This window comes from Paralichthys olivaceus, chromosome 17 (genome assembly GCF_024713975.1).
Source record: "Paralichthys olivaceus isolate ysfri-2021 chromosome 17, ASM2471397v2, whole genome shotgun sequence".
In the NCBI taxonomy this organism is placed as follows: domain Eukaryota; kingdom Metazoa; phylum Chordata; class Actinopteri; order Pleuronectiformes; family Paralichthyidae; genus Paralichthys; species Paralichthys olivaceus.
In genome coordinates, this window is record NC_091109.1 from 17,662,804 (window position 1) to 17,690,303 (window position 27,500).

General features: G+C 45.2%; 3 protein-coding genes across 12 annotated transcripts in view; all 3 read right to left on the bottom strand.

Moving 5' to 3' along the window:
• The window catches only part of xylb (xylulokinase homolog (H. influenzae)), a 16,245-nt gene extending 3,039 nt beyond the window's left edge, over positions 1–13,206 (bottom strand). Inside the window, exons 1-23 of one of the 10 annotated variants that reach the window (XR_011238910.1) lie at positions 13,059–13,206; positions 11,907–11,989; positions 11,673–11,742; positions 11,416–11,496; positions 11,114–11,200; positions 10,907–11,035; positions 10,743–10,808; positions 10,593–10,665; positions 10,398–10,516; positions 10,243–10,324; positions 9,971–10,011; positions 9,704–9,819; positions 9,495–9,610; positions 9,339–9,412; positions 9,165–9,261; positions 8,967–9,019; positions 7,546–7,633; positions 6,217–6,311; positions 5,667–5,784; positions 2,305–2,577; positions 2,115–2,224; positions 1,760–1,929; positions 1,403–1,670 (exon numbers count right to left, since the gene is read on the bottom strand). Coding sequence is in view for 6 of the 10 variants with exons in the window: in XM_069512343.1 (XP_069368444.1) it covers positions 5,716–5,784; positions 6,217–6,311; positions 7,546–7,633; positions 8,967–9,019; positions 9,165–9,261; positions 9,339–9,412; positions 9,495–9,610; positions 9,704–9,819; positions 9,971–10,011; positions 10,243–10,324; positions 10,398–10,516; positions 10,593–10,665; positions 10,743–10,808; positions 10,907–11,035; positions 11,114–11,200; positions 11,416–11,496; positions 11,673–11,742; positions 11,907–11,989; positions 13,059–13,115 (1,596 nt within the window). In the remaining 4 variants the exon portion in view is untranslated. The other 9 variants (XR_011238911.1, XR_011238908.1, XR_011238909.1 and 6 more) reach the window with 9 other exon arrangements.
• A 386-nt stretch (positions 13,207–13,592) lies between these two features.
• nub1 (negative regulator of ubiquitin-like proteins 1) lies at positions 13,593–24,188 on the bottom strand. Its single transcript, XM_069512336.1, has 15 exons — positions 23,999–24,188; positions 20,497–20,618; positions 19,429–19,596; positions 19,122–19,180; positions 18,950–19,014; positions 18,673–18,840; positions 18,315–18,403; positions 17,936–18,042; positions 17,297–17,483; positions 16,709–16,816; positions 16,436–16,588; positions 16,183–16,329; positions 15,873–15,953; positions 15,080–15,251; positions 13,593–14,252 (listed from the first exon to the last, which is right to left on the bottom strand). Exons 2-15 carry the CDS (start codon positions 20,611–20,613, stop codon positions 14,110–14,112), a joined length of 1,764 nt encoding a protein of 587 aa, XP_069368437.1. The 5' UTR covers positions 20,614–20,618; positions 23,999–24,188; the 3' UTR covers positions 13,593–14,109.
• A 413-nt stretch (positions 24,189–24,601) lies between these two features.
• The window catches only part of LOC109623829 (golgin subfamily A member 6-like protein 24), a 3,940-nt gene continuing 1,041 nt past the window's right edge, over positions 24,602–27,500 (bottom strand). Inside the window, exons 1-4 of the mRNA XM_069513111.1 lie at positions 27,260–27,500; positions 26,989–27,222; positions 25,491–25,698; positions 24,602–25,100 (exon numbers count right to left, since the gene is read on the bottom strand). The exon at positions 27,260–27,500 is cut by the window's right edge and continues 1,041 nt beyond it. Coding sequence (XP_069369212.1) covers positions 24,602–25,100; positions 25,491–25,698; positions 26,989–27,222; positions 27,260–27,500 — 1,182 coding nt within the window. The remainder of the gene's footprint in view (positions 25,101–25,490; positions 25,699–26,988; positions 27,223–27,259) is intronic.

The window sequence follows — 27,500 nt, forward strand, 5'->3', positions numbered from 1 at the left end:
GGATAACTCTTCAGTCATTAAAAGATTTAGTTTCACTCTGTCCGATTCATATCTGGTGTTTATCTCTGTCCTTGGTTCCTTCTCTGCTTCCTTCATGTTACATGATCACTTTCTTCTCAAACAGCCACAGGAAGGAAGACAGTGAAGACAACAAGACGGGTTCAAGTCCTGCTCTGTCGCCTGTCACTCTCTAACGTTGATGTTAAATTCAGGACTCGTTCACACCTTCGGAGCTCGCTCTTAATCTTAATCATCTCCTCGTTCGCCCTCGTCCATCGGGGATCGATGGCGTTTGACTCCCTCGCTCTTCTTCTCTCTCAGATCCAAACATTTCAAAAAAGAAACAAATGTCATCACATTGATTCTCTCTCTCTCTCACACACACACACACACACAGGCCGCACATGAACACAACGCTGTCCCCTCTACACACACAGGGCTGCGGTGCATTCTGGGAGATCAAACACACCTGAAAGTGTCAATCAAGCTCACATTCATGTGCGTCTGTTAAACCGTGTGATTGGTGGATGAATCCACCTGTTCATACCACCCCCTCCATTTCTACACCCCCCACCACCAATGTTCAATTAGCAATAGGCCTAATTGGACAAATGAACACAGCTTAATTGAGAAAATGTACTCTGTCCTAATTGACCAAATTAGCAGTGGTGACTCGTAAGAGTGCTCACTGTCAACCGGCCTGGTGTGTGTGTGTGTGTCAGATTGAGGAGAAGGCAGTGCCTGGTTGTTGCTAGGCACCCAGAATCCTCCTCTCTCTTGTTGGCTCTTTCTCATTAGGCTGTAATTCCATGAGGTGAGGTCTGATGGACTCTAAAGGAACAAACACAGCAGGCGGCTGAAGGACCTGAACCGAGGACAACAGCCGAGAAATGGGAAGACACAGCAAAGGGCCGCGGGTCGGATTCGAACCTGGTCGCTTCGGCTGAAGCACAGCCTTGATGGGGCGGCAGCTCTACCAGGTGAGATATAATCTCATAGATGTTAACAAGGAGCAACATCCTCGGAGTTTCTCTCATTCTATCATCTGTGGTTTGAGAGAATCTGCAGCATCAGGGTTCAAATATGTTCAGTGACAAGAGCAAAAAAGTGTGATAAATGTTTGTTGCTCGATTAAAGCTAGACGAAGAAAACAGAGGAATAGAAGCACGAGTGTTTGATTTTCTGTCTTTTTTCTTGTTGTCTTCCGTCTGTTTGTGGAAAACAAAGCTCCGAATGCTTCATCCACAGAAAAACATCTCAGATGTTCGAGATGTTCTTCAGCCTAGTTCAAGAGATTTTATCCGCTTGGAGAAACAACCAACAAATCACATTGAGTATGAGGTTGTTATTGATGTGTCAAACTCAATCACAGAGAGCCGCAATTAAAAACTGGGACCACGTTGAGGGCCAAACACGGTCAACATTTATTAATCAGGACAGACAGGATATTGGACAAACATATTGAGGTCGGCTACATTCTTACTTTATGTACATGTGCCAGAGCCAGATGTTTGTCATCTGTTCATAGCTGCCAGTTTGGGGTTCGGTTCTGTGGAAACCCTCAAGAAGCAGTGAAGGTGTGTTCTGTTCATCTTCGTCACAGAGAAAAGCGTGTGGGGAAACTTGACGGGGCACAGACACAGCACACGGGCACTGGGATCTCTGGAACACTGGAGAAATAATTTAATATCATAAAATACTTGGTGAGTGAGTGGAGAGGAGCGCTCGCTCCGTGTGCGTCTTGCCGGGCATTGTGCACCTCACTCGTCCTCTTTGACACATACAACTGGTCAGTGCCTGGAGCTGGACCCTGCGTCCTCGTCTCATGTTGTCTGTCATTCTGACAATGGTTGGGCCAATCACAACCATTCATCAAAAATGGGCCGACTATGATTTTGTGGGAACGGAGGTGGCAGAGAGCACCCCCACCTGAGAGGACACATGGAGAGGACACAGAGACACACAAGGGCACAGAGACACACAAAGACACATACTGAGGACACATGAGAGACACAGATACACAGAGAGGACTAGAGAGGACACAGAGCTGAGCTGAGAAACCTATAAAGGTTGTGTGTCAGACAATTTGAGTTGTGTGAATGTATTTTGCTCACGTATGTGGTGGAGAAAATAAAATGCTTGTCTCTGGCTGTTGTGGTGAGACCACAGATTTGACGACTGACAGAGGTCCACTGAATCTCATATCAACCCGACATTATGTTTTCTGCAGAACCAACAGGTGCAAGTTCAGTAACGATACCTCACAAGTTTCTTCTCTCTGATTGGTTGTGCATCTAATAATACCTGAGTGGTTGGGGCCTGGTGTTGCCAGATTGGTGCTGAAACACCTAACAACATGCTCCACAGCCTGCCTCCTGATTGGTTGACGACTAATCAACATGACCATGCTTCTTCTGATGGGAACAGTCAATCCGAGACTGACTTTGAACTCAAGACGTCTCCTCCAGCGCCACCTTCAGGACAAACTGTATATATTTGGTCCCACGGCTGATAAAGACTGGACTTCACCAGGACGATCTCAGCACTGCTGCGGAGCTTGTGATTGTATCACATGATCTGTCATGGAAGCGAAGATGCCTGAGTTTGTCTCAATATATATTTCACTGAAGTCCACAAAGGACCAGATAAAAATACAACTGTCTTAAGACACATGAAAACAATCCTGCTCTTGTGGAATCCCCGAAACTTTTTCTTCTAATTTGTCAAATCTGGAGGATCTGTCAGTGAAGGTTCATTTCAGAAACCTTCTCTCTAACAAAGTCCTTCATTAAATATTTTGCTGTCAGTCATTTTGTGTGTGCAAAAGTTTCCCTCCTCTACAACATGAATATCTCATTTTAGGCCCAGAGACTTCAATCAGCCTCAGACAGCGGGTTGCCATGTTTGAAGGGTTCAGATGAAATCAACACACACATTTTCATCTGCTGCCTTTGAAAGTAATTAACAGCTGGAATAGGATCTGACATGAAACACACACTTCTGGATCCATTCATCGTCACACATTCACACAACTATACACACAGATATGTAAATTGAATACACACGGATATATACAAACCATATAAATGCTCGGCCTCTCCTGCTCCTTTACGATTTGTTTTCCCCATTTTATTCCTTTTGGGAGCTAATTATTTCAAACACAATCAAAATATCAGGAATACAGTCACATGCTGCTGTGTCCGTGTGTGTGTGTGTGTGTGTGTGCGTGCTCATTTAAACACACACACACACACACACACTGAGCTCGTCTCTCCTGAACCTACAGAGCGACTCAGACACACAAACTGATGAGGACCTTCAACTGTCCTACATTCAGAGAGCTTCAGCTCCAAACACAAACAATGTGTATTTGTCCCGAAGTTAAACCTCAAATCTGAAATTAAACTGAGGTAAAACACAAATTAGAAGGTGGTTCAATCCAGCGCCCTCTCACTGGCAAGCTCTGCATCTGTCATCTGCTATCCATCAAAATCAGAGGCCACAAACAGGGACTTGTAGTTGTGATGATAAAAATATGTCATGTGGTTCCATCTTCATGTTAAACACAGAAAGACAGAAAAGAAACGTCTCACAGAAGCTGCTAGCTGCTGCTACCTGTGTTCACTGGCTAACGGATGCTAGCTGCTGCCACCTGTGTTCACTGGCTAACGGATGCTAGCTGCTGCCACCTGTGTTCACTGGCTAACGGATGCTAGCTGCTGCCACCTGTGTTCACTGGCTAACGGATGCTAGCTGCTGCCACCTGTGTTCACTGGCTAACGGATGCTAGCTGCTGCCACCTGTGTTCACTGGCTAACGGATGCTAGCTGCTGCCACCTGTGTTCACTGGCTAACGGATGCTCGCTGCTGCCACCTGTGTTCACTGGCTAACGGATGCTAGCTGCTGCCACCTGTGTTCACTGGCTAACGGATGCTCGCTGCTGCCACCTGTGTTCACTGGCTAACGGATGCTCGCTGCTGCCACCTGTGTTCACTGGCTAACGGATGCTCGCTGCTGCCACCTGTGTTCACTGGCTAACGGATGCTAGCTGCTGCCACCTGTGTTCACTGGCTAACGGATGCTAGCTGCTGCCACCTGTGTTCACTGGCTAACGGATGCTAGCTGCTGCCACCTGTGTTCACTGGCTAACGGATGCTAGCTGCTGCCACCTGTGTTCACTGGCTAACGGATGCTAGCTGCTGCCACCTGTGTTCACTGGCTAACGGATGCTAGCTGCTGCCACCTGTGTTCACTGGCTAACGGATGCTAGCTGCTGCCACCTGTGTTCACTGGCTAACGGATGCTAGCTGCTGCCACCTGTGTTCACTGGCTAACGGATGCTAGCTGCTGCCACCTGTGTTCACTGGCTAACGGATGCTAGCTGCTGCCACCTGTGTTCACTGGCTTTAAACCTGAACCATTGTGTGGTTAATGAGGAGTCTGTTCTGTTTGCTCATGTCTGCAGCGACGCTCAGTCATGACTAGAAAACGTCCATAAGGAGTTAGGGTTAGGGAACGGAACGCGATGGAGGTGACAACATGAGAGTCAACGGGAGTGTAGAGACTCAACAGAGACTCAGTCGCCTGTTTAAAGACGGGCTTGTGTAAATAACCACAAAGGTTCAGGTGAGGGCAACGCAAAAAAACAAAATCAGTAAAACTGTCCAGGTCAAACACGGGAGCAACAATAAAAATTCTGCTGGAATGAAAGACACAATGGTAGAAGTCAATCTGACAACAAGCAACTGACAAGCTGGGGTTTAAATACACGGAACCTGATTAGCAACAGGAAAAGGAAGTGATTTCAAAACTAACAGATCATCACAGGGAGCTGAAGCTACGAGGCTCAGGCAGCAGGGGGCGCTGGGCCGATGGATCCAGGGGGTTTGTGGGGATACCCACGGCATTTAAGGACAACTGGTCGCCCCGCCCCCTCGTGCACAGACACATGCACACACACCAGCAGCAGCTTTCCTGAGTATGTCATCTGAGGACAGCTCAGAGCCCCTCCCACCACTGTCAATGCTATACACTGAACACACACACACATGCAGACACACACATGCAGACACACACATGTAGCCCAGTCTCTGCAGTGTCCGTCTCCTCATATGAACCCATTCTCTCCTGCTGAACTACACACACACACACACACAAGAGGAGGAAGAGATGAGAGAAGAGGAAGAGAGGAGGAGAAGAGAAAGAGGAGAGGAGGAGAAGAGGAGGAGGAAGGAAATTAGAGAGAAACTAAGAGTGAAAATCTGACATCTCCCCTATAGCGAAGCCAAAATATCACCTGGGCCTTTAATATTTTGAAAAAGTTAAATGATGAATCGAAGGGAAGGGAGGCGAGGTGTGATTGATGAATGTGGTCATTTAGTTTCTGTGGGGATACATGTTAGTGTGACACACATGGATTTGAGCGGATTTTACTTTTACTGCTGACAAATATTTCAACTTTAAAACAACTTTATTTATACATGAACAAGTCCCACTGTTTAAAATCTAATCTGTGGTTGCTGATTTTCCTTCTGTTGACTGATTCTACAACGGTTCATAATGTTGCTCATCAGTCAACTGCACTAATCTAACAACACTGAACTAAACTTAATCTTTCAAATAGTTTTTAATAAAAACTTATTTGATTGACTGGTCAGTGATTTACTTGGTGAAAATGTTGATTTCCATCAGCAGATCTGATTGGCTGCTGCAGCTCAGGTGGGTCTCTGCTGCAGGACCCTCTCCTCCAATCGGGAGTATCGCTTCAACATGGGGACATAAACCTGGAACACAGACACATCACGTTTGTGACGCTCAACAGCGATGAAAAGAAAACTGGAGCAGATGCAACAGCACAATGTAAACGTCACTTTAAATCCTGTTAAGTCTGAAATATAACATTCATTGTCTTTACATCATTATTTATTCACTGAGTCACATCAACGTTTTAACAACTTTTCCATCATATTTCATTTGTTTTAAAATTTTGGTTTTTTAAGTGTGAATTGAAAATGTGACTAAGAACATCTGGATGTAAAGAAACGTCTACGCTGAGTCACAGCACGTAAGAGTTTATTAATTATAATGATTCTGCTTCTTTTGGCGTTTTTTAGACCCGTCCATGTTTAACACTGAGTTTCCTGAGAGAGACGTCGACACTTTACTTTGTGTTGCTGTTTCATATTTAGTGTGAGTGTGTGTGTGTCTGTGTGTACCTCCTGTGCTGCTGGGTGTGGCGTGGCGACCAGCTGTGGTTCAGGAGCGTTCTTCAACACATCAGAGAAGGAAACTCCAGATTCTGACACCAGACCTGAAATCAGCCAATCACAGACTGAGGCTTCTGCTTTTTTACCAACCAGAGCACCTGAGGTACGAGTCATAGTATCAGACGTACCAGTACGAGTCATAGTATCAGACGTACCAGTACCAGTCATAGTATCAGACGTACCAGTACGAGTCATAGTATCAGACGTACCAGTACCAGTCATAGTATCAGACGTACCAGTACGAGTCATAGTATCAGACGTACCAGTACGAGTCATAGTATCAGACGTACCAGTACCAGTCATAGTATCAGACGTACCAGTACGAGTCATAGTACCAGACATATCAGTACGAGTCATAGTATCAGACGTACCAGTACGAGTCATAGTATCAGACGTACCAGTACCAGTCATAGTATCAGACGTACCAGTACGAGTCATAGTATCAGACGTACCAGTACCAGTCATAGTATCAGACGTACCAGTACGAGTCATAGTATCAGACGTACCAGTACGAGTCATAGTATCAGACGTACCAGTACCAGTCATAGTATCAGACGTACCAGTACGAGTCATAGTACCAGACATATCAGTACGAGTCATAGTATCAGACGTACCAGTACGAGTCATAGTATCAGACGTACCAGTACCAGTCATAGTATCAGACGTACCAGTACGAGTCATAGTATCAGACGTACCAGTACGAGCCATAGTATCAGACGTACCAGTACGAGCCATAGTATCAGACGTACCAGTACGAGTCATAGTATCAGACGTACCAGTACGAGTCATAGTATCAGACGTACCAGTACCAGTCATAGTATCAGACGTACCAGTACGAGTCATAGTATCAGACGTACCAGTACGAGTCATAGTATCAGACGTACCAGTACGAGTCATAGTATCAGACGTACCAGTACGAGTCATAGTATCAGACGTATCAGTACCAGTCATAGTATCAGACGTACCAGTACGAGTCATAGTATCAGACGTACCAGTCATAGTATCAGACGTACCAGTACGAGTCATAGTATCAGACGTATCAGTACCAGTCATAGTATCAGACGTACCAGTACCAGTCATAGTATCAGACGTACCAGTACGAGTCATAGTACCAGACATATCAGTACCAGTCATAGTATCAGACGTACCAGTACGAGTCATAGTATCAGACGTACCAGTACCAGTCATAGTATCAGACGTACCAGTACCAGTCATAGTATCAGACATACCAGTCATAGTATCAGTAGAACCAGTACCAGTTGTACAGTAGAGTCTTACTGTGAGCAGCTCTGTAGGCTGAACCCAGGCAGGCCGAGTTGGACACGTCGATGGTGAAGACCGGAGCGTTAAACACATCAGACAAAACCTGAGAGACGGAGAAATGAAATGATTCTTCTTCTCTAAATCTGTCCCAGGTCTCACTGAATGACTCAGTTAATTGGGGAGGCTGTGGCAGAGGGGTAGAGTGGTCCGCAGTTCGATAGGTGAACTGTATGAATGTGTGAATGTGTGAATATGTGAATGTATGAATGTATGAATGTGTGAATGTGTGAACGGCTGTAAAGAGATTTGACTGTCGTCAAAACTAGGAAAGGTCTTTATAAATACATTTATCACATTGATCTGAATCAATAAAACAGATGACGAGCAGAGTTTCCACCGTCAGAGAACTAGATTCACAAACATCTGACACCTGATCCAGTTTAGATTGTGTCTCCATGGTGTGAATGACCATCTACCTCCTGATGGTCGTCACGGTGAGAGGAAAAGGAAATGGAGGTCCAGAGAGGGGGGATTAAAAAACAAAAGGGTTCTTGGCTAAATACTAAAAGGTTAACAGTGACAGAAACTGTCAAAAGGTGCTTTATGAGGTCCAGATGTTTGTGACTGTACAGACTACAGCATCAATATACAATGTTAGCCTACAGCATCAATATACAATGTTAGCCTACAGGATTAGCCTTCAGGATTAGCCTTCAGCATTAATATACAATGTTAGCCTACAGGATTAGCCTACAGGATTAGCCTTCAGGATTAGCCTTCAGGATTAGCCTTCAGCATTAATATACAATGTTAGCCTACAGGATTAGCCTTCAGGATTAGCCTTCAGCATTAATATACAATGTTAGCCTTCAGGATTAGCCTTCAGCATTAATATACAATGTTAGCCTACAGGATTAGCCTTCAGGATTAGCCTTCAGCATTAATATACAATGTTAGCCTACAGGATTAGCCTTCAGGATTAATATACAATGTTAGCCTACAGGATTAGCCTACAGGATTAGCCTTCAGGATTAATATACAATGTTAGCCTTCAGGATTAGCCTACAGGATTAGCCTTCAGGATTAGCCTTCAGCATTAATATACAATGTTAGCCTACAGGATTAGCCTTCAGGATTAATATACAATGTTAGCCTACAGGATTAGCCTACAGGATTAGCCTTCAGGATTAATATACAATGTTAGCCTTCAGGATTAGCCTTCAGGATTTGCCTTCAGGATTAATATACAATGTTAGCCTACAGGATTAGCCTTCAGGATTAATATACAATGTTAGCCTTCAGGATTTGCCTTCAGGATTAGCAGTCTGGTGGTTTGACTCTACAGTTTCATAAACTCCAAAAAGGAAACAGATACATATCCCAGTGTAAATATAGAGAGAATAGATATGAACCAGGTGAGATGAACAGACACTCACCTGCAGAATCTCTCTGTTGGATGAAGCTCCTCCTGTCGCCAGAACTCTGGTTCCTGGAAATAAAGCCACACGGTTTAAAACCGGACTTTCACATGTCACATGATAAAAACATACTTTGAACATGGTTTTTACACAGAGACAGAAAACACAGAACAAATGAAACCATGAAGATAAAGGAAGAGAAGAAGGTGTTCTCACTCAGGGCGTATCCCAGTCTCTCTGCGTGAACCCTCCTCGACAGAAACTGACCCTCAACCAGAGCACGCACCTCCACCTGATCACTGAATGAGGACACCTGCAGGACGGGTGAGGCAGGTGCAACATCAACATCACTGAACACTCTCTCTATACTGTGCGTAAGAGTCTCTTCACCTCAGTGTCGTCCGAGTCAAAGCGATGAACTCCCACTGCAGCAGGAGTGATCTCCATGGTGTCGAAATACAAGCCTGGAAAAACATCAAAATAAAGACTGAGGAAGGAGAGAAGGAAGGATCGCAGGAAGGAAGAAGGAAAAAGAGGAAGCTTCACCGATGTTTCCATTGTTCCCGAGCGGCGTGTCCCTCAAAGCAGCAGAAAAAACTTCCCATGATCCTCCAGCACACTCGTTCCTGATGCGTTCCCTGGTCAGAGATCCGTTCTTAAAGCTGAGGACCAAAGTTTCATTATTTTCATTCATTCATTAAAGCAGCTGTGTGTGTGTGTGTGTGTGTGTGTGTGTGTGTGTGTGTGTGTGTTACCACAGCAGAGCCATGTACGCCTCTCTCTCCACAGGGTTACAGAAGATATGACCCTCCACAGCTGGATGAAGCTGCTGAGGCCAAAGAAACACTGTGTCACTGGTCCCCAAGCTAACCTGTACACAAACACACACACACAGAGACACACACACACACACACACACACACACACACACAGAGACACACAGAGACACACACACACACACACACACACATCAGTATAAGTCACTGTGTCAAGTGTAGAATTCAGTTGTTTGATGAACTTACGCTCACGTCTCCCGGCTGCAGCCTCATTCCTGCCAGAGAGGCTGAGAAACACAAACACGTTGTCACCGTGGAAACTCTTCACATGCATGTTTAAGACTTGTAATTCTTCCTCACACACGTCCACTGTCAATTTAACGTTGTGTCTTTTATTGTGAAAAACTGAACACGTGACGTGGTTTAAACACTGAGCAGCTAACATCTCACAACACTACAGCTCCACCTTGTGTTCATTTCACTGAACTACATCAAACAGCAGACTTCCCACTTGTTACCTGGGTTGTCCCCAGTGAAGGCCACCACACTGCAGCCATCACAGAATCCATATCGACGCACAAAGTAGGAGGAGACCGGACCCTGCAGGACAGAGCGGAGAACTGAGGTCAAAGGTCACCTCCCACCGGTCACCATGTGTCTGCACCAGTCTCACCAGGACAGATGTGGAGGGCAGCGGAGCTCCCAGCAGTCGGCCCAGGTGTGGAGCGACAGCATCCAGGCAGATCTCGGACCAGTTTCTGGTCCTGATGTCGAGCAGATTCATCCCAGAGCCTGAACGACCAATCAGAGGTGAGTGTTAGCTAAAAGATCAGGTGTGTCAATAAATGAAGTCTGGTTGGTTTCATACCGTCGCTGTAGTCGATGGCAGCGTAATCACCGAGGAAGAGAGAGGCCGCAAAACTGCTGACCAATGAGATCCTCTGAAACACATGCACACAGTTTGAGTGTCGAGGCAGACACCCTGGGGTCAAAGGTCACAGATGTTGTGGAGGCTGACCTCAGTGTCCTGGAAATCCTCCAGTCGAGTCTGTCGCAACTTGGCGATCTGGTTTCCTGTGAAACGCTGCGAGTAAACAAACAAGGATGAAGTGATGAATGAACGTAAAGTTTTAACAAGTAGAGAGAGAGAGAGACAGAGAGACAACATTAGGACAGCTGGACCTCGTAGGCTCTGGATCCAGTGATCTCTGCCAGCCTCAGAGCGCCCCCTGCTGCTGCCTCCAGGTCGTGACACTGCTGACTGCTGCTGGAGTCCATCCACACGGGACTGTCCAACACAGAGAAACTGTCCTGTAGGAGGCGCCAGAGACACAAATCAGATGAGCAGATGGCCACACACAATGTGACCTATGACCTGCGGAGACAGACCTGCAGCAGCTGGTGTAGATTCTGGTCCGAGTCCAGTTGAGTCAGTGTCTCAGACGCCCGTCTTCTCCAGTAAACACTGCCATGTTGCTAAGAGACGAGGATCCGTGAGTTCTTCGATCAAACCATTTTAATGTTGATCCATGTTTACTCACATGAAGCTTTAATATCTCATGTATGCAGATATTACACAAGTATGTGCACATTATAATCTCCTGTTTAAGATGAATGTGTATTAAGACTTGTGTCCAGGCGCCTGAAAAAAAAGCACAGAAGAAGAAATCTCAGGTGATCACGTGACTCACTTGGCCGCTGCCTGACAGCGCTCTGACTCGGCTGAAGTCAAACTCCGCCTTCTTCATCTTGTCCAATAGCAAGTCGAGAGCCTGAGGACGGACGGACACAAACAAACAGCCAATCACAGCAACAAAGTCATTTGAGTGACAAGCAGCACAGACGCCCTCGTTCACTGTCTGTGGACCAATGATAAGGGACTTGTCAGGGGTCAGAGGTCAGAGAGTTTAAACTTCAACTGGATGTTACTGAATGAACAGCGTCGCACCTTGACCCACATCAGCACCGGAGAGGTGACCGTCAGTCCATCACCATGGAGATGAACCCCCCCCTGAGTCCTGGACACAGGAAGAACAACGAGTCCCTTTCAAAATAAAACATCAGAATGGCAGAACAATCTTAACAAATCAAATCACCACAAAACAACTGCAGAGGAGCGTGTTAGTAACATGTCACGTGTTAGTAACATGTTGTGTTGATGTGACTCGTCTCAGTTTGTTACCTGAACTCAGGAAGTTCAGAGTCAAAGTGAACGATGCTCTGATGAAGAATGTCCAGACGTCCATCGATGGCCACCACCTTCACCTACAGTAAAGAACACACAGATAAAAGGTTCTGCTGGTTCTACTCAGGAGAACCTGCCTGGTCCACCAGACCTGAGGGACGTTTGTCCAGAACATCTGTGTGAGTGAGGATCAGCTGATTCCAGAATCATTTGTTTTATATATATATATATATATATATATATATATATATATATATATATATATATATATATATATGTGTGTGTGTGTATATATATAATATGACAGTAAAACACACTGTTCTTTGGAGGCTTTAATGGTTTCTAGGGAGCTGAATTACAGAGCTTTTATTTTGAAAGGTTGTGAACAGATTATAAACATACATATAAATATACAATACAATATAATATGATAATAGATAACACAACATTACAAACACATAGTTACAGGCCTGCAGAGAAACACATTACCTGTGACAACCTTAAGTAATTAGGATACAAAGAAAGGTACCTGTATTCCGTTACAGTACCGTTAAGTAATCAGATTACTGGTACATTTTGTAAGAATATGGATTACTTAGCAGGATGACCTTTTGAAATAGAACAGGATATACTTCAGTGCAGCAGACACACGTGTAATCTTAGCTAAGGACCTTAAAACAGTCACCACAGTACAAGTGGTCTTCAAAATACTGTCTTCATCATCAGGGACTCGATGTCAACTTAGAGAGACATCTACAGGTGCGAAGACAAACTGCTAACATTTGCTCAACTACACAGAAATACAGTAAAGTTAAGATTTGTTAGCTTGCTAACTTGCGAAAACTACTACTCATGCTACTGCTGTCCTGTATAACTACCACTGAAGATACTACAGTTTATATATGTCGGTGTGTGATGTAGTAAATACTGATTCCTTTACTGTATAATCCAACATAAACACATACGGTAACAACAGGCTCTGAGCTCTTTAACAACATTAATGATTAGAACGAGAAATACTTTGTGAATAAACAACGCGTTTCTCTCACGAGCCAAACAATTCACTTCCTGTTCCGCATCTGCGCGCGCACACGCCTCGTCACGTCGCACACGTCCATTGTAGCGCGTGCACAGGTGAACAGACTTTACCTGTTGAGAACTGAAGTCAAAACCCAGATACACGGGACAGTCCTCAGAGTCCGCCATGACAGAGAGACAGGGGGAGAGTGAGCGAGAGAGAGGGGGGGTGAGAGAGAGAGAGGAGGGGTGAGAGAGAGAGAGGAAACTGAGAGGGGGGGGTGAGAGAGAGAGAGAGGGAACTGAGAGGGGGGGGGGTGAGAGAGAGAGAGGAGGGGTGAGAGAGAGAGAGGAGGGGTGAGAGAGAGAGAGGAAACTGAGAGAGGGGGGGTGAGAGAGAGAGAGGGGGGGTGAGAGAGAGAGGAGGGGTGAGAGAGAGAGAGGAGGGGTGAGAGAGAGAGAGGAAACTGAGAGGGGGGGGGTGAGAGAGACGGGGGGAGAGTGAGCGAGAGAGAGGGGGGGTGAGAGAGAAAGGAGGGGTGAGAGAGACGGGGGGAGAGTGAGCGAGAGAGAGGGGGGCAGATGGTCTTTATACACAGTCAGTGATCATCTTTATATGAGTTTGTTATCATATCATTGTCTTGATATAAAGTTGGACACAGAATCTTCAACAAAGCATTTTTTATTGGCTTCAATCAACAAGAAAATGATTTGAAATTTTAAAAAAAGTTCTTTTTCAAGAGAAAATACAAACTTGTCTCTTTTCTTCGGAGCAAACTTTCCTGAACCTTCTCTTTAAATTAGCAGGTTTTTAGAAAGAAAACACAAGATGATTCTTTGATTTATAAAAATGAATCGGTTCGTCTCCCTGAAGAGCGCTGCTACATTTAACAAGTGCAGATTTTTCAAGTTTTAAAATAAATTTGCATACATGAGTCTGTTTCTCTCAAACCAAACATTTTACATGTTAAAACAAAAACCGGTTGGACATCGGCCTCGAATAAATGAAATCAGAACTGTGACCTGACGATGAGCAAAGATCTCATCTGAGGTGTGAAAAATAATAACAGGAGAAAAACACACTGTGTGTGTGTGTGTGTCACACGGTGTGTGTGTGTGTGTGTGTGTGTGTGTGTGTGTGTGTGTCTGTGTGTGTCACACGGTGTGTGTGTGTGTGTGTGTGTCACACGGTGTGTGTGGACTCTCGGTTCAGGAACGTCTTCATGGTGTCGATGAGCTCGCTCTCCTCCTCCAGCGTCAGGTCGAGATAATCCTCCTCGTGAGGAGACAGATCGTCCAACACTTCACTCACCAGCTCCTCCTCCTCTGAAACAAACAAACAAACAAACAAACATTATTTCTTTTCCTCATAAACACTTTGATCAAACACACGAGTTTGTTTCATTCAACGTTTACTGAGGTCGCAGGTCACATGACTGCAGTCAGTGCAATGAGCTAACACCTAGCAGCTCATTGTGCTCTGAGCTAACACCTCATTGTGCTCTGAGCTAACAGCTAACAGCTCATTGTGCTCTGAGCTAACACCTAGCAGCTCATTGTGCTCTGCTAACAGCTAACAGCTCATTGTGCTCTGCTAACAGCTAACAGCTCATTGTGCTCTGCTAACAGCTAACAGCTCATTGTGCTCTGAGCTAACAGCTAACAGCTCATTGTGCTCTGAGCTAACAGCTAACAGCTCATTGTGCTCTGAGCTAACAGCTCATTGTGCTCTGAGCTAACAGCTCATTGTGCTCTGCTAACAGCTTATTGTGCTCTGCTAACAGCTAACAGCTCACTGTGCTCTGAGCTAACAGCTCATTGTGCTCTGAGCTGACAGCTAACAGCTCATTGTGCTCTGCTAACAGCTAACAGCTCATTGTGCTCTGAGCTAACAGCTAACAGCTCATTGTGCTCTGAGCTAACAGCTAACAGCTCATTGTGCTCTGCTAACAGCTCACTGTGCTCTGCTAACAGCTAACAGCTCATTGTGCTCTGAGCTAACAGCTAACAGCTCACTGTGCTCTGAGCTAACAGCTCATTGTGCTCTGCTAACAGCTAACAGCTCATTGTGCTCTGAGCTAACAGCTAACAGCTCACTGTGCTCTGTGGGACCCAGCTTGAATCTGACCTCCAGCAGGACAGGTGTGTTTTACCTGTGGTGTTGGAGGAGGTGCTGGGCTCCTCTGTGGAGGGGGAGGAGGAGGTGGAGGGTGGGGAGAGGACACCCTGGTTGTCTAGCAGCAACTGAGCAGCTGATTGGACGTCTCCACCCATCAGAGTGAGCGCTGCTTCAGACGCGTCCTTCTCGAAACCCAAATACAACAACTGCAGAGACACACAGGTCAGAGTTCAGATGTCACGGCCTCATCAGGTTTCCTGGCGTTCTCCACCTTCATCACTTTAATATTCTGACGTCCACGTGACTCTGGAGTTTTCCAGCCTCGAACTCAGAGACTTGATTTAGAAAATCTGAGCTTTGTGTTTCTGAACAAACAGAAACTGAGAAGTTGGAAATGAAGTCACAGATCATTCACACTGTTTTTCATTTTGAAATAATCTCTGTCCATACTAACATGCCTAAAACACATGTCACATGACCAAATGCCACACTGGTCATGTGATGTAAACAGGAAGTAGATTGTCTCCTCTGCAGTGGGTTGCTTAGTAACAGGAACAGTGATGTGAAAAGTCAGAGCAGGGATTTCTTTTCTCTGAGCGACGACGAGGTGGAACTGTTCCTGACAGGAAGTGTTAGCGACGCTTTGTGTTCACCGCCGGTAGTCGAGTCATGTGACTGAGAAGAACCAATCAGGAAGAGAACGTGGGTGGAGCTTGTATGTCTCAGTGGAATCACTGGCTGTGAAACTTTTTGAGAATCAGCTGCTGTGATGTTCCTCCATGTTAGCAAATTTAGCACAACGTGAACGTCTCCATCAGCTAACGTACCTGCTCCACCTTCTCCGGACTCACCGCCCCCTCTCTGTTGTTATTGGTCGCCTGAGCAGCCTGACTGGCATCCTGGAGGATCTGAAGGTGGCACAGAATCAGAAAACATTGGTGTCCAACATCACGAGGCAGCATATTTATACGCATGATGGTGAGAGTCAGATGCTTAACACGTGACCGGGTTACAGTCATGTGACCATTAAGATAACTCACGCACTGGCCGGTCCTTCATTCATTCATTAATTCATGTTATCAAAAGGTCTCCTCAGATAATTCATTCAAAAAGGAAGAGTGAGGATGAGACGCTGACCTCACAAGCCTTGTTCACGTCTCCGTCAGCACGGTGCAGCGCTCGGGCAGCGTCTCTCCTGGAGTGTCCCAGCTCAGCGAGGACGGAGATGTCCTCCATCCTCCTACTCCTCTTCTGCCTCTCCCTCTGCTTCAGCTCCTCTCGCTCCTGAAAAACACACCAATTAAAAATAAAGAGAACCACCATGGATCCAAAGACACACCAGATCCAGAGTCTAACACCCTGACCTGTAGGTTTCAGGGTCAGGAGCTACCTGTCTGCGGTTGCTGATGTGGATGGCGGCCTCTTGCAGGTCGCCCTGACAGGCTCTGAGTCCCAGGCGAGCTTCTTTCTCGGAGAAGCCCAGCGCCATCAGCTGAGCCATTTTCTCCGAGTCCAGACACAAATGACTGAACAGAGACTCCACCTGAAGACATTGGTTCAGACAGACAGACCATGACGCTGCGGTTAAAGACGATGACCAGCGGCATCTGTGGAGTTAACTCTGAGTTGTAGGTCAGTGTGTGAATAAACAAGCTGAACTCACTTTGGTCAGTTGGTGTCGCGCCTGAACGTCGTTTCCTTCGATGTAGGAGAGGAGACTCTGGAGGAGGTACAACCGGAGAAACAACACCTCCTCTCTGCCTGTGTTACCCTGATGAGACACACACACACACACACGATAAATTGTCTCCTTGAGCACAGATGAAGACCAGTTGTGTCACAGCTGTGCAACAACTGTCCCATTTCAAATGTGTCCCTCTGTTCCCTAGCAACGATCCATGAGTAGATCCTTCTCAGGACAACACATCCCAGGATTCATTGCACGCCGGTGATGAAGCTACGAGGTGAGTGGCTGAGCAACAGGAAGAGGAGTTGCTGTGACAGGATGTGACAGGAAATCCTCCGTAGACAGACCATCTTGTTATGGTTCAGCCCATGTGGACCCTGTCCTCTGAAGTGGATGAGTCCTGACTGAGACACATCACTGATAAAACCACGGCTCCTGTCATAACCTCCTTTATTCATTTGCACAGTAAAAAGTAATCTCACAGTTTCAAACTAGGAAGGAAAAAGTCAAGTGTTTGTAAGAATCAGAGTAACGTCTGCTCTACAGTGTCCCACAGCGAGTCACCTTGATCATGAGCAGTCGTTCTCGCCGCTCTCCATAACACTGCAGGAAACAGTCCTCGGCTCGCTGCAGACGACTCTTACCGTCGTCCAGACATGACAGAGCCTCCAGAGCTCGATAACACCACACGATGTCCAGCTGCAGGACGGCAAAGTTATCCACCGAGCTGAGGAGAGCCGAGCCGCACACACTACACACAGACACACACAGACACACACAGACACACACACTTACTGTATGAAGATGAAGTATTTTGTATTTAATTACATTCGGTGTTTGGTTGATGAATTGATTGGATTTGTATTGCTGAATGTTTGAATGGATGATTAAAGCTGTTGATTGGTTGTCATTATTGGTTTGTCAGGTGTTGGGTGGGGCTTAATGTGGAACTCACCTATCAGGTTAGTTCACTCAGTGTCATAATGGGCGGAGCCTGTGGTTTCTCACCCTATACCTACGACTATTTTCTTCTTACAAAAGTTTTGTTCATGTTCGCACTGATTTATTGTTTAATGCACAAGTTTACGATTAAACTCGCTGTAAGTGTCAGACTTCCTGTTTAACACATTCCCTTCAAATGATGTCAGACACGATGATGTCAGACACGATGATGTCAGACACGATGATGTCAGATGTGTGTACCTGAACTGCTGGTCGGCCTGCAGCAGGTGACAGAGAGCGTCATCGTACTGTTTCCGCTTCATCAGAGATCGACCTTTCTCATGGAAACCCATGGCCAGGATCAGAGCCTGCACACACACACACACACACACACAAATGTAGTGAATCTGTTGTTGTGTTGATGTCTTCAGTTCATCAGCATCTATTGTCCTCGTGTCCTGAAGACAGATCCTCACATGAGCTTCATTTACTGCTCAGAAAATGTCTCTGTAGTTTGACTCTTGTTGAGTTAAGGACAGAGGACGTTGCTGCTTGTTGACATCGATGAGACAAACTGAATATGAGACAAACTGAATATATATAATGTGATGATTGATTGATTAAATAAAAATCTGTGTACCCTCCTCTCCTTGTGAGGGATCTTCAGAGGGTTTCCCTTCTGGTCGGCGATCTCCAGGAACGGCACGTTACCGATGTCCTCACTGCCATCTGAGACGAGAACAGATAATCAAGGAGAGAGAGGATTGTTTCATATTGTCACATGTGTTTTATTTATTATAATACTTCTTCATCACAAGGACTTTGTGTTTACTCAAAAACTTCTCAACTGATTTCTAGAGCAGTTCTCTGGATCTTCTCTGGAGGACAAACTCTAATGTCAGAGTGAGACTCAGTTTGTCTGTCTCCTCCTTCACTCCTGTATAATGTCTAAATCGAGCAGAAGTGAGGACACAGCAGAGCGTCCTCCACTGATTCACCTCTCTCGGACAGGATCTGGAAACCTTTCTGTGTCCTCTGGAGACTCTCGCTCTGTTGCTTCTTCCTCTGCTCCTCTTCACTCATCAGTTGCTTCAGCTCGGCGTCGCTCACCTTCAGCACCATCACTTTACTGTGGTTCTTCACCCCCTGCTCGTCCAGACGCTTGTCTGACGGGACAGAACACACACACACACACACACACACACACACACACCGATGAGGTTCACTCATTTTTATATTTTCATCAACATCTAAGAGTTTTGTGTGTGAACTCACGTGGACTCAGAGTTTGACCGTTCAGGATCAGTTTGATGCATCTGAGGCCGAACTCTTCACAGATTCTGTGACAGAGAAACAAACACACTCAGCATAGCTGCACACTGTGTGTGTGTGTGTGTGTGTGTGTGTGTGTGTGTGTGTGTGTGTGTGTGCGTGTGCGTGTGTGTACCTGTCCACCACCTCCTGGACACACACATCCAGCCTTGCCTCCAGGTAGTTCTTCTTTGACTTTGGATCCAGAAAAACAAACACACATTTTACAGATGGTGTGTTGGACAATAAAGATTTATATGTTTGAATGAAGCAGTTTAAGATGTTGTTGCGGCCGTGAATGATGGATGGAGTCATGTGACTGATAAGAACCAATCAGAGAACTACTAAACACAACCCACGGGGTTTCACCCTAAACGGGACGTGCAGCGTTTAGTCTCTGATTCAAAGGCTCGAGAACAGAGGCGTAACCATAGCAACAGTACCTTCCTGCTCTCTCTGGGCAGCAGCAGCTCAAGCGTCGCCACGTTGGTCTCCCTGTACGTCTTGTTTTCTTTGCTCCGCTTCACTGTCTGAACTCTGATGGACTCTAGAGCCCCTCCAACCTCCGACACCTGCAGACACAGCAGGGGGGCGAAACGCTCCGCAAGCTCCTGATGTAAAGAAATCACCATGACAGTTAATAACACTGTAAAATCTGAAATATAGAAAATATATTATATTGTTTAACCGTTGTTCTATTCGTTGTTATTATTTATGAATGTTTTTTTTACTTGAAACTTATTTGGTGAATTAATGATATTTATCAATATCCAAATTGTTAAAATAATTCAAATTAAAATAATTGTAGAGGTTATAACTTTTCATGTGATAAAACAGAATAAAGCTTTAAATGTTTCCGTTGTATTTTGATGGATCATCTAATGGACATCGATCTCACTGTTTGACCTGAATCTGTAAGTTCAGATAAAACAGCCTGAATCAGCATTTAATCCTCTACTAGGAATGTTTGCTTGGTGTAATACCGGGAAATGTTTTTGTGCTCAGGAAAGAGAGATCAACGTCCACCTCTTCCACTATCAGCAGGTTGCAGGACGCGTGATCCTGCATCGATGGCGTGACTGAGGACAGCTGGGTGTTTCCAGCTTTGTGTATAAAAGCCAGCTCATCATAAGAGACATTTGTCAGATTCTTGAGCCAGTCGTGGCTTTAAGAACTCTGTCCCCTTTAGGCCAAATAGTGACACTGGAACTTTGTTTGTGTTTCATACACCCTGTGTAATTTTGCTTCTGGACCAGTATTAAATGCCTTGAAACTCGTTTGAGGGTTGATTTAATCGTTCAGTGTACTTGTTCAATTCCTCACTAGGGGACAAAATGCAATGCCCACCACAGGTAACATCCGTTTTTATCTGTTAGGATTTATTAACATTGCTTTTTATATAATTCATTTAATGAATGAGTTGATGTTTTTATATAGTGTGATGTTGTGTATCAGTGTCACATCTGAGCAGCTCGGTGACTTTAATGTGTTACTGTGAGTTTATTGACGACCTGCATGTGCTGCGGGCCGAGCTGCTCGTCATCGATGGTGTAAGGAGGATTCCAGAGCTGGATCTTCTCCTGCTTCAGCAGGTTCTTCAGCTTCGCCTCCGTGTTCTGCTCCGCCATCGTCTCTGAAAACAACAGTAACAAACACAAAGGAGGTGGAGAAGAGAGGAGTGTCATTTACCCAACAAATTAGTCAAACCTCCAGAACAGCTTTCTCTCAACTGTGTAATATAAAGAGAATCAGACACATCCTGTCAAAACAGGATTCTGAAAAACTGATTCATGCCTTTATTACGTCGAGGCTAGACGACTGCAACTCCCAGTTATCAGGATGTCCCAGCAGATCCTTAAAAACCCTTCAGCTCATGCAGAACGCTGCTGCACGAGTACTGACAGGAACCAGAAGACGGGATCACATTACTCCTTAGCTTCACTTCACTGGCTCCCTGTTCAACAGAGGATAGATTTCAAAATCCTCCTACTGACCTACAAGGCCCTGAACAATCAGGCCCCATCCTACATTAAAGAGCTCTTAACCCCTGACTGCCCCACAGAGCACTTCGCTCCCTGACCTCTGGACTCCTTGTAGTGCCTAGAGTTACTGAGAGTAGAATGGGTGGTAGAACTTTTAGTCACCAAGCTCCTCTCCTGTGGAACCAGCTCCCACTCTCAGTGAGGGAGGCAGACACAGTCTCTACATTTAAGGCTAGACTTAAGCCCCTTCCTGTACTCCCTCTTCACCCACGACTGCAGACCTGTGCATGGATCCAACTCCATCATCAAGTTTGCAGACGACACCACCGTGATTGGTCTCATCACTAACAACGACGAGACAGCCTACAGAGAGGAGGTACAGCACCTGACCACATGGTGCGCCGACAATAACCTGCTCCTTAACACCAGCAAGACCAAGGAGCTCATTGTGGACTTCAGGAAGGAGAGAAGAAGCACGCATGACTCCATTCACATGAACGGAATGGCCGTCGAACGCGTCTCCAGCTTCAAGTTCCTGGGGACCCACATCTCAGAGGACCTGTCCTGGACCACCAACACCTCCAGCCTGGTCAAGAAAGCTCACCAGCGCCTCTTCTTCTTGAGGACTCTGAAGAAGAACCATCTGTCTTCAGCCATCCTGGTGAACTTCTACCACTGCGTGATCGAGAGCATCCTAACAAACTGTGTCACAGTCTGGTACGGAAGCTGCTCTGCTGCGGAGCGCAAACACCTGCAGCGCGTAGTGAAAACTGCCCAGCGCATCACAGGAACTCCACTCCCTGCCATTGAGGACGTCCAGAAGAAGCGCTGTCTGCGTCGTGCCCGCAGCATTCTGAAGGACCCCTCCCACCCGGCACATGGACTATTTTCCCTCCTGCCCTCTGGCAGGCGTTTCAGAAGCCTCCGGACAAGGACCAGCAGACTGAGGAACAGCTTTTTCCCCAGAGCTGTGACCTTACTGAACTCTGACCCCCGCTGACACACCAATTCACAGTCACTCAGTCACTGACCAAAGACTTTTACACCATCACACTGCACTATTGGACTACTCTGCACATGCTCACTTTCACTTATACAATCTGTTTGCACAGTACTATGTACCGAACATTGCACTAGTCTAGTAACTTAGCCACTGCTATTATTTATTTTTGCACTATAAGTTGCTCATGTCATCTGTCTTTGTATCGCCTAATTTATCATCTGCCATCTCCTCTATTGTAAATTATGTTATGCTAGTTCCTGTTTATAGTCTTCTCCCACTTAACGAACAATCCATCTGTATAATATGTTCATAGTACCTCCCTCAATCATTATGTATATCTTGCTCACTTTAACCTGTATATATGGTCTCACCTGTACATAGCTTCTGATCTGTAAATATTGTCCATACACTGTAAAAACAACATGTAACATACTTTTTATATACCACAATATTTATGCCACATGCACTTTACTGCCTATTGCACTTCTGGTTGGATGCTAAACTGCATTTCGTTGCCCTGTACATGTACATGTGTAATGACAATAAAGTTGAATCTAATCTAATCTAATCTAAAACCTTCCTTTCTGATAAAGCTTTTAGCTCAACCCTGAAGCATAGTCATCCATAGCTATGCTGCTATAGGCCTACACTGCTGGGGGATTACCCATCAGGCACCAGCACCTTCTCTCTTCTTCTCTCTCTGCCTGGTTTATTTTGTTATATCTTATTACATATCTCTAACTCCTTGGGTCTTCTCCTCCCCTCCTTGGGTCTTCTCCTCCCCTCCTTGGTCCATACTGTGCGGCTCTCCGGAGCCCGTCCTGGCTCGGGTCCTGGTGAGGAATGGACCTAGTGAGGTCGCCGGTCTGTCGCAGGGCTGACATGCAGGGTCACGCAACCACCAGCACTCTCACCTGAGGACCTCCCACCTCTGGAGCCATCGGTCCTACTACTGCGCACGTGAACCATGAGGGAGGCCGGAGTGCCCGGGGGGACCAACGCACCCTTGGAAGACCATGCAAACGTCCATGTGGAGATTCCCGGGCTGGATTCAAGCCCCTGACCTGACACTGACTCCACCCCCCCCCCCCCCCCCCCTTCATTTCCTTTTGTTCCTCTGTATTACTTGTTCTTTCTCCATCACCCCAACCGGTCCTGGCAGAGGCCGTCCACACCGAGCCCGGTTCTGCCGGAGGTGTCTTCCACCTGGGAGTTTTTCCTCCCCGCTGTTGCTCAGGCTTGCTCGGAGTGGAACAAGTTGGACTTTGTGTTTCTTAAGATCTTGGACTTTTGTGCAGCACCCTGAGACAACTGCTTGTTGTGATAACGCGCTATATAAATACATTTGATTGATTGAAGTGAAGGTTGTTGGACAGATTCAAATTCTCCTCAGAGTGAAACCAAGTCACTGCTCACAATGGATTGATCATTTTAGAAGATGATAAAAACCTACACAAGTTAAAGTACTGAAAATATATGGTATACACATAATTATTATTCTATTGTTATTATACTTTATTTAAATATAAGTACTTTATCGTTACTCGTTTATTGATGAGGAATCAGTATTTGAATATTTTTACTTCTAATAATCATTTAATAGTTTTCACTTGAAAATAAAATGAAGCCTTTTGAGTGAAACACTCCATCACACTCAGTAATGTACCCTGAGTGTCATTATTTATTTAGAGGGTGAAAAGGTGACAGACGCATGATGGGAAATGTAGGACTCACTGTTGTTGTTGTGAACAGATGTTCCGTGAAGGCACCACAGAACTTCAGCTGCACCGTGAGACGTTCACGGTCTGTGTTCATGTCACGTTCACCGGAGCTTCAGCTCAGAAACGTTAAGACACCGAGTCACGGTGACGTTTATGACGTAGACAGCGAACGTAATGTCTGATTCACGACATGAACAACAACACGCGCAGGTTTTGGTGCCACAAACACGCAGTTTGTGTCGAAATGTCGCGGTTAATGTTCGCTCCAGACAAAGATGGCGTCTGAGTTTGTTTTTCTGTGACTTACCTTCGTGTTTCAGCACGAGACGACTAACGGAGATATATACTTCTATACTATCTTCTAGTATATGTATATATATGATATTATATATAATAATACACCGTCTGTGATGAGGATCCGCCGTCAACGTCACGTCTTCAGCTCAAGACTGTGGACCGACGTGATGACGTCAGGAGGAGGGCTCACGTCTCATCATCCATCTTACGTAAAAAACGTCGATTGTCCCCGTCACACCTGGCAACTACACTGCTGTGTGTGTGTGTGTGTGTGTGTGTGTGTGTGTGTGTGTGTGTGTGAGTGTGTGTGAGTGTGTGTGTGTGTGTGTGTCTGTGTGTGAGTGTGATTGTGTGTGTGTGTGTGTGTGTGTGAGTGTGAGTGTGTGTGTGTGTGAGTGTGTGTGAGTGTGTGTGTGTGTGTCTGTGTGTGAGTGTGATTGTGTGTGTGTGTGTGTCTGTGTGTGTGTGTGTGTGTGTGTGTGTCTGTGTGTGTGTGTGTCTGTGTGTGTGTGTGTGTGAGTGTGTGTGTGTGACGACTAGACCCAACAAGTGGAGAGTTTGAAAGAATAACGTCTTTAATTCTCAAACACGGTGAAACAACCTTTGTGGCGTCTCAGCAGGACGAGTACATCCCGAGCCTCCTGGCGGCCTCAGAGATCCGGGGCCTCTTCCTGTTGGGGAATGGGTAGTGGCTGTTGTTCAGGTGGATCCAGGACGATGAGCCCGCTCCGCCTACACTCAGCTGCCTGGTGAACCGCAGGGCAGGGGCCGTCGACTTCCTGGGGCCCCTACAGGTCGGGGAACAGATGATATTTCCTCCTGTGGACAGGTTCTTCTTCAGGTCTTCATGTAGGTTGGTGGTGGAACTGCAGGGGGAGCAGGGGAGGGAGGCGATGGGAGAGGCGCTCTCGTCTGAGCTGGTCAGAGAGGGGGGGGCCAAATGGTCAGGAAGATTTTCTCTGGATCTGGTGACAGCGACCTGAACCGGATCCACTCTGGAACCAGCCACAGCGTTGCTGTGGAAACGCTTGTCTTCTCTGAAGGAGCTGCCGAGAGAATCTGAATCCACACAGAGTTTTCTGTCTCTGGACTCAGACGACGACCACGGACGCCTGAAAACACAAAACAGAGTTACCAGTTTCTCTGGTTTCATTAAGTTAACCAGAACAATTTCAGTAAACCGGCCTCTGTATCAGTCTGGGTCCAGTTACCATGGAAACCACTGCTCTACCAGGTGTGGAGTTTAAGGTGGAGAACGTCAGGTCATATTCATAAATACATGATTGCATGACACATCCACCACTGATGACATCATCATCACTGATGACATCATCACCACTGATGACATCATCACCACTGATGACATCATCACCACTGATGACATCATCACCACTGATGACATCATCATCACTGATGACATCTTGTCACCAGATATATTTTACAGTGTAGACGTGTCAGTATTATATTGAATCAGTTCGTTACTTCCTCATCTCTCATGTCACCTGGAGGAACTGTTGATGTTGTCCGTTTCAGGGGGGAAGACCGGGAGCTGCACGGTGACACTGGGGCAGGAGCGGCGGTGCAGGTCCATGTGGACGTGCCAGAGGTCGAAGGTCGACAGGTCGGCAGCGACGGTTGCAGCCGGTGATGATGACATCAGACCCTGAGTGACGGGGACGATGCTGACGGTCTCTGACAGCTTCTCTGAGACTGGAGACACAAGTGATTTGAAAAAAACATCTCAACTTTAATTATTGATTATATAGTGTATTGTATATAGATTAATAGATTATTTATTATAGAGATAGATTAATAGATTATTTATTATAGAGATAGATTAATAGACTATTGATTATATGGAAAGATTAATAGATTATTTATTATAGAGATAGATTAATAGACTATCGATTATATAGATAGATTATTTATTATATAGATAGATTAATAGACTATTGATTATATAGATAGGTTATTTATTATATAGATAGATTAATAGACTATTGATCATAGAGATAGATTAATAGACTATCGATTATATTGATAGATTAATAGACTATTGATTATATAGATAGAATAATAGACTATTGATTACATAGATAGATTATTTATTATATAGATAGATTAATAGATTATTGATTATATAGATAGATTATTTATTATATAGATAGATTAATAGATTATTGATTATATAGATAGATTATTTATTATATAGATAGATTAATAGATTATTGATTATATAGATAGATTAATAGATTATTGATTATATAGTTAGATTATTGATTATATAGATAGTTTATTTATTATATAGATAGATGAATAGATGATTGATTATATAGATAGTTTATTTATTATAGAGATAGATTAATAGACTATTGATCATAGAGATAGATTAATAGATTATTGATTATATAGATATATGAATAGATGATTGATTATAGAGATAGATATATAGATTATTGATTATAGAGATAGATTAATAGATTATTTATTATAGAGATAGATTAATAGATTATTTATTATAGAGATAGATTAATAGATTATTGATCATAGAGACAGATTAATAGATTATTGATTATATAGATATATGAATAGATGATTGATTATAGAGATAGATATATAGATTATTGATTATAGAGATAAATTAATAGATTATTATATTATAGATGAATGAACTGAATAGTCTGAGGTGAATGTAAAGTTTTTGAATAAATGACTTGGTGTCACTCGTGGCTCAGAGTGCCTCAGGTTAGTGAAGTGACTCAGTTAAACCTGAACTGGTTTCACTGGTTTCACAACAGGAAGTGGATGTTTAAACTTCATCATCAAAACAAACCAAACAAAAATGCCTCCTCCTCCTCCCTGAGGATTTTGAAACTTCTAACTGGAAGTACACAACGTACAAAACAGCACTTTTACCAACTTTTACAATCTGACGTCAAACACGTTTTCTTCTTAATGAGCGTTTCCGGTGTGAGTGTGTGATGATCAGCTGTTTCTCACCTGATCTCAACAACAACACCTGAGAGAGTCTCTGTCTCTGTCTCTGGTACAAGTCCCCGAGGACGTCCATGTCCTCCTGCTGCTGCTCCTGACTCCTCCCCGAGGACGTCCATGTCCTCCTGCTGCTGCTCCTGACTCCTCCCTGAGGACGTCCATGTCCTGCTGCTGCTGCTCCTGACTCCTCCTCCTCCCTGAGGACGTCCATGTCGTCCTGCTGCTGCTCCTGACTCCTCCCTGAGGACGTCCATGTTCTCCTGCTGCTGCTCCTGACTCCTCCCTGAGGACGTCCATGTCCTCCTGCTGCTGCTCCTGACTCCTCCTCCTCCCTGAGGATGTCCATGTCCTCCTGCTGCTGCTCCTGACTCCTCCTCCTCCCTGAGGACGTCCAAGTCCTCCTGCTGCTGCACCTGACTCCTCCTCCTCCCTGAGGACGTCCATGTCCTCCTGCTGCTGCTCCTGACTCCTCCTCCTCCCTGAGGACGTCCATGTCCTCCTGCTGCTGCTCCTGACTC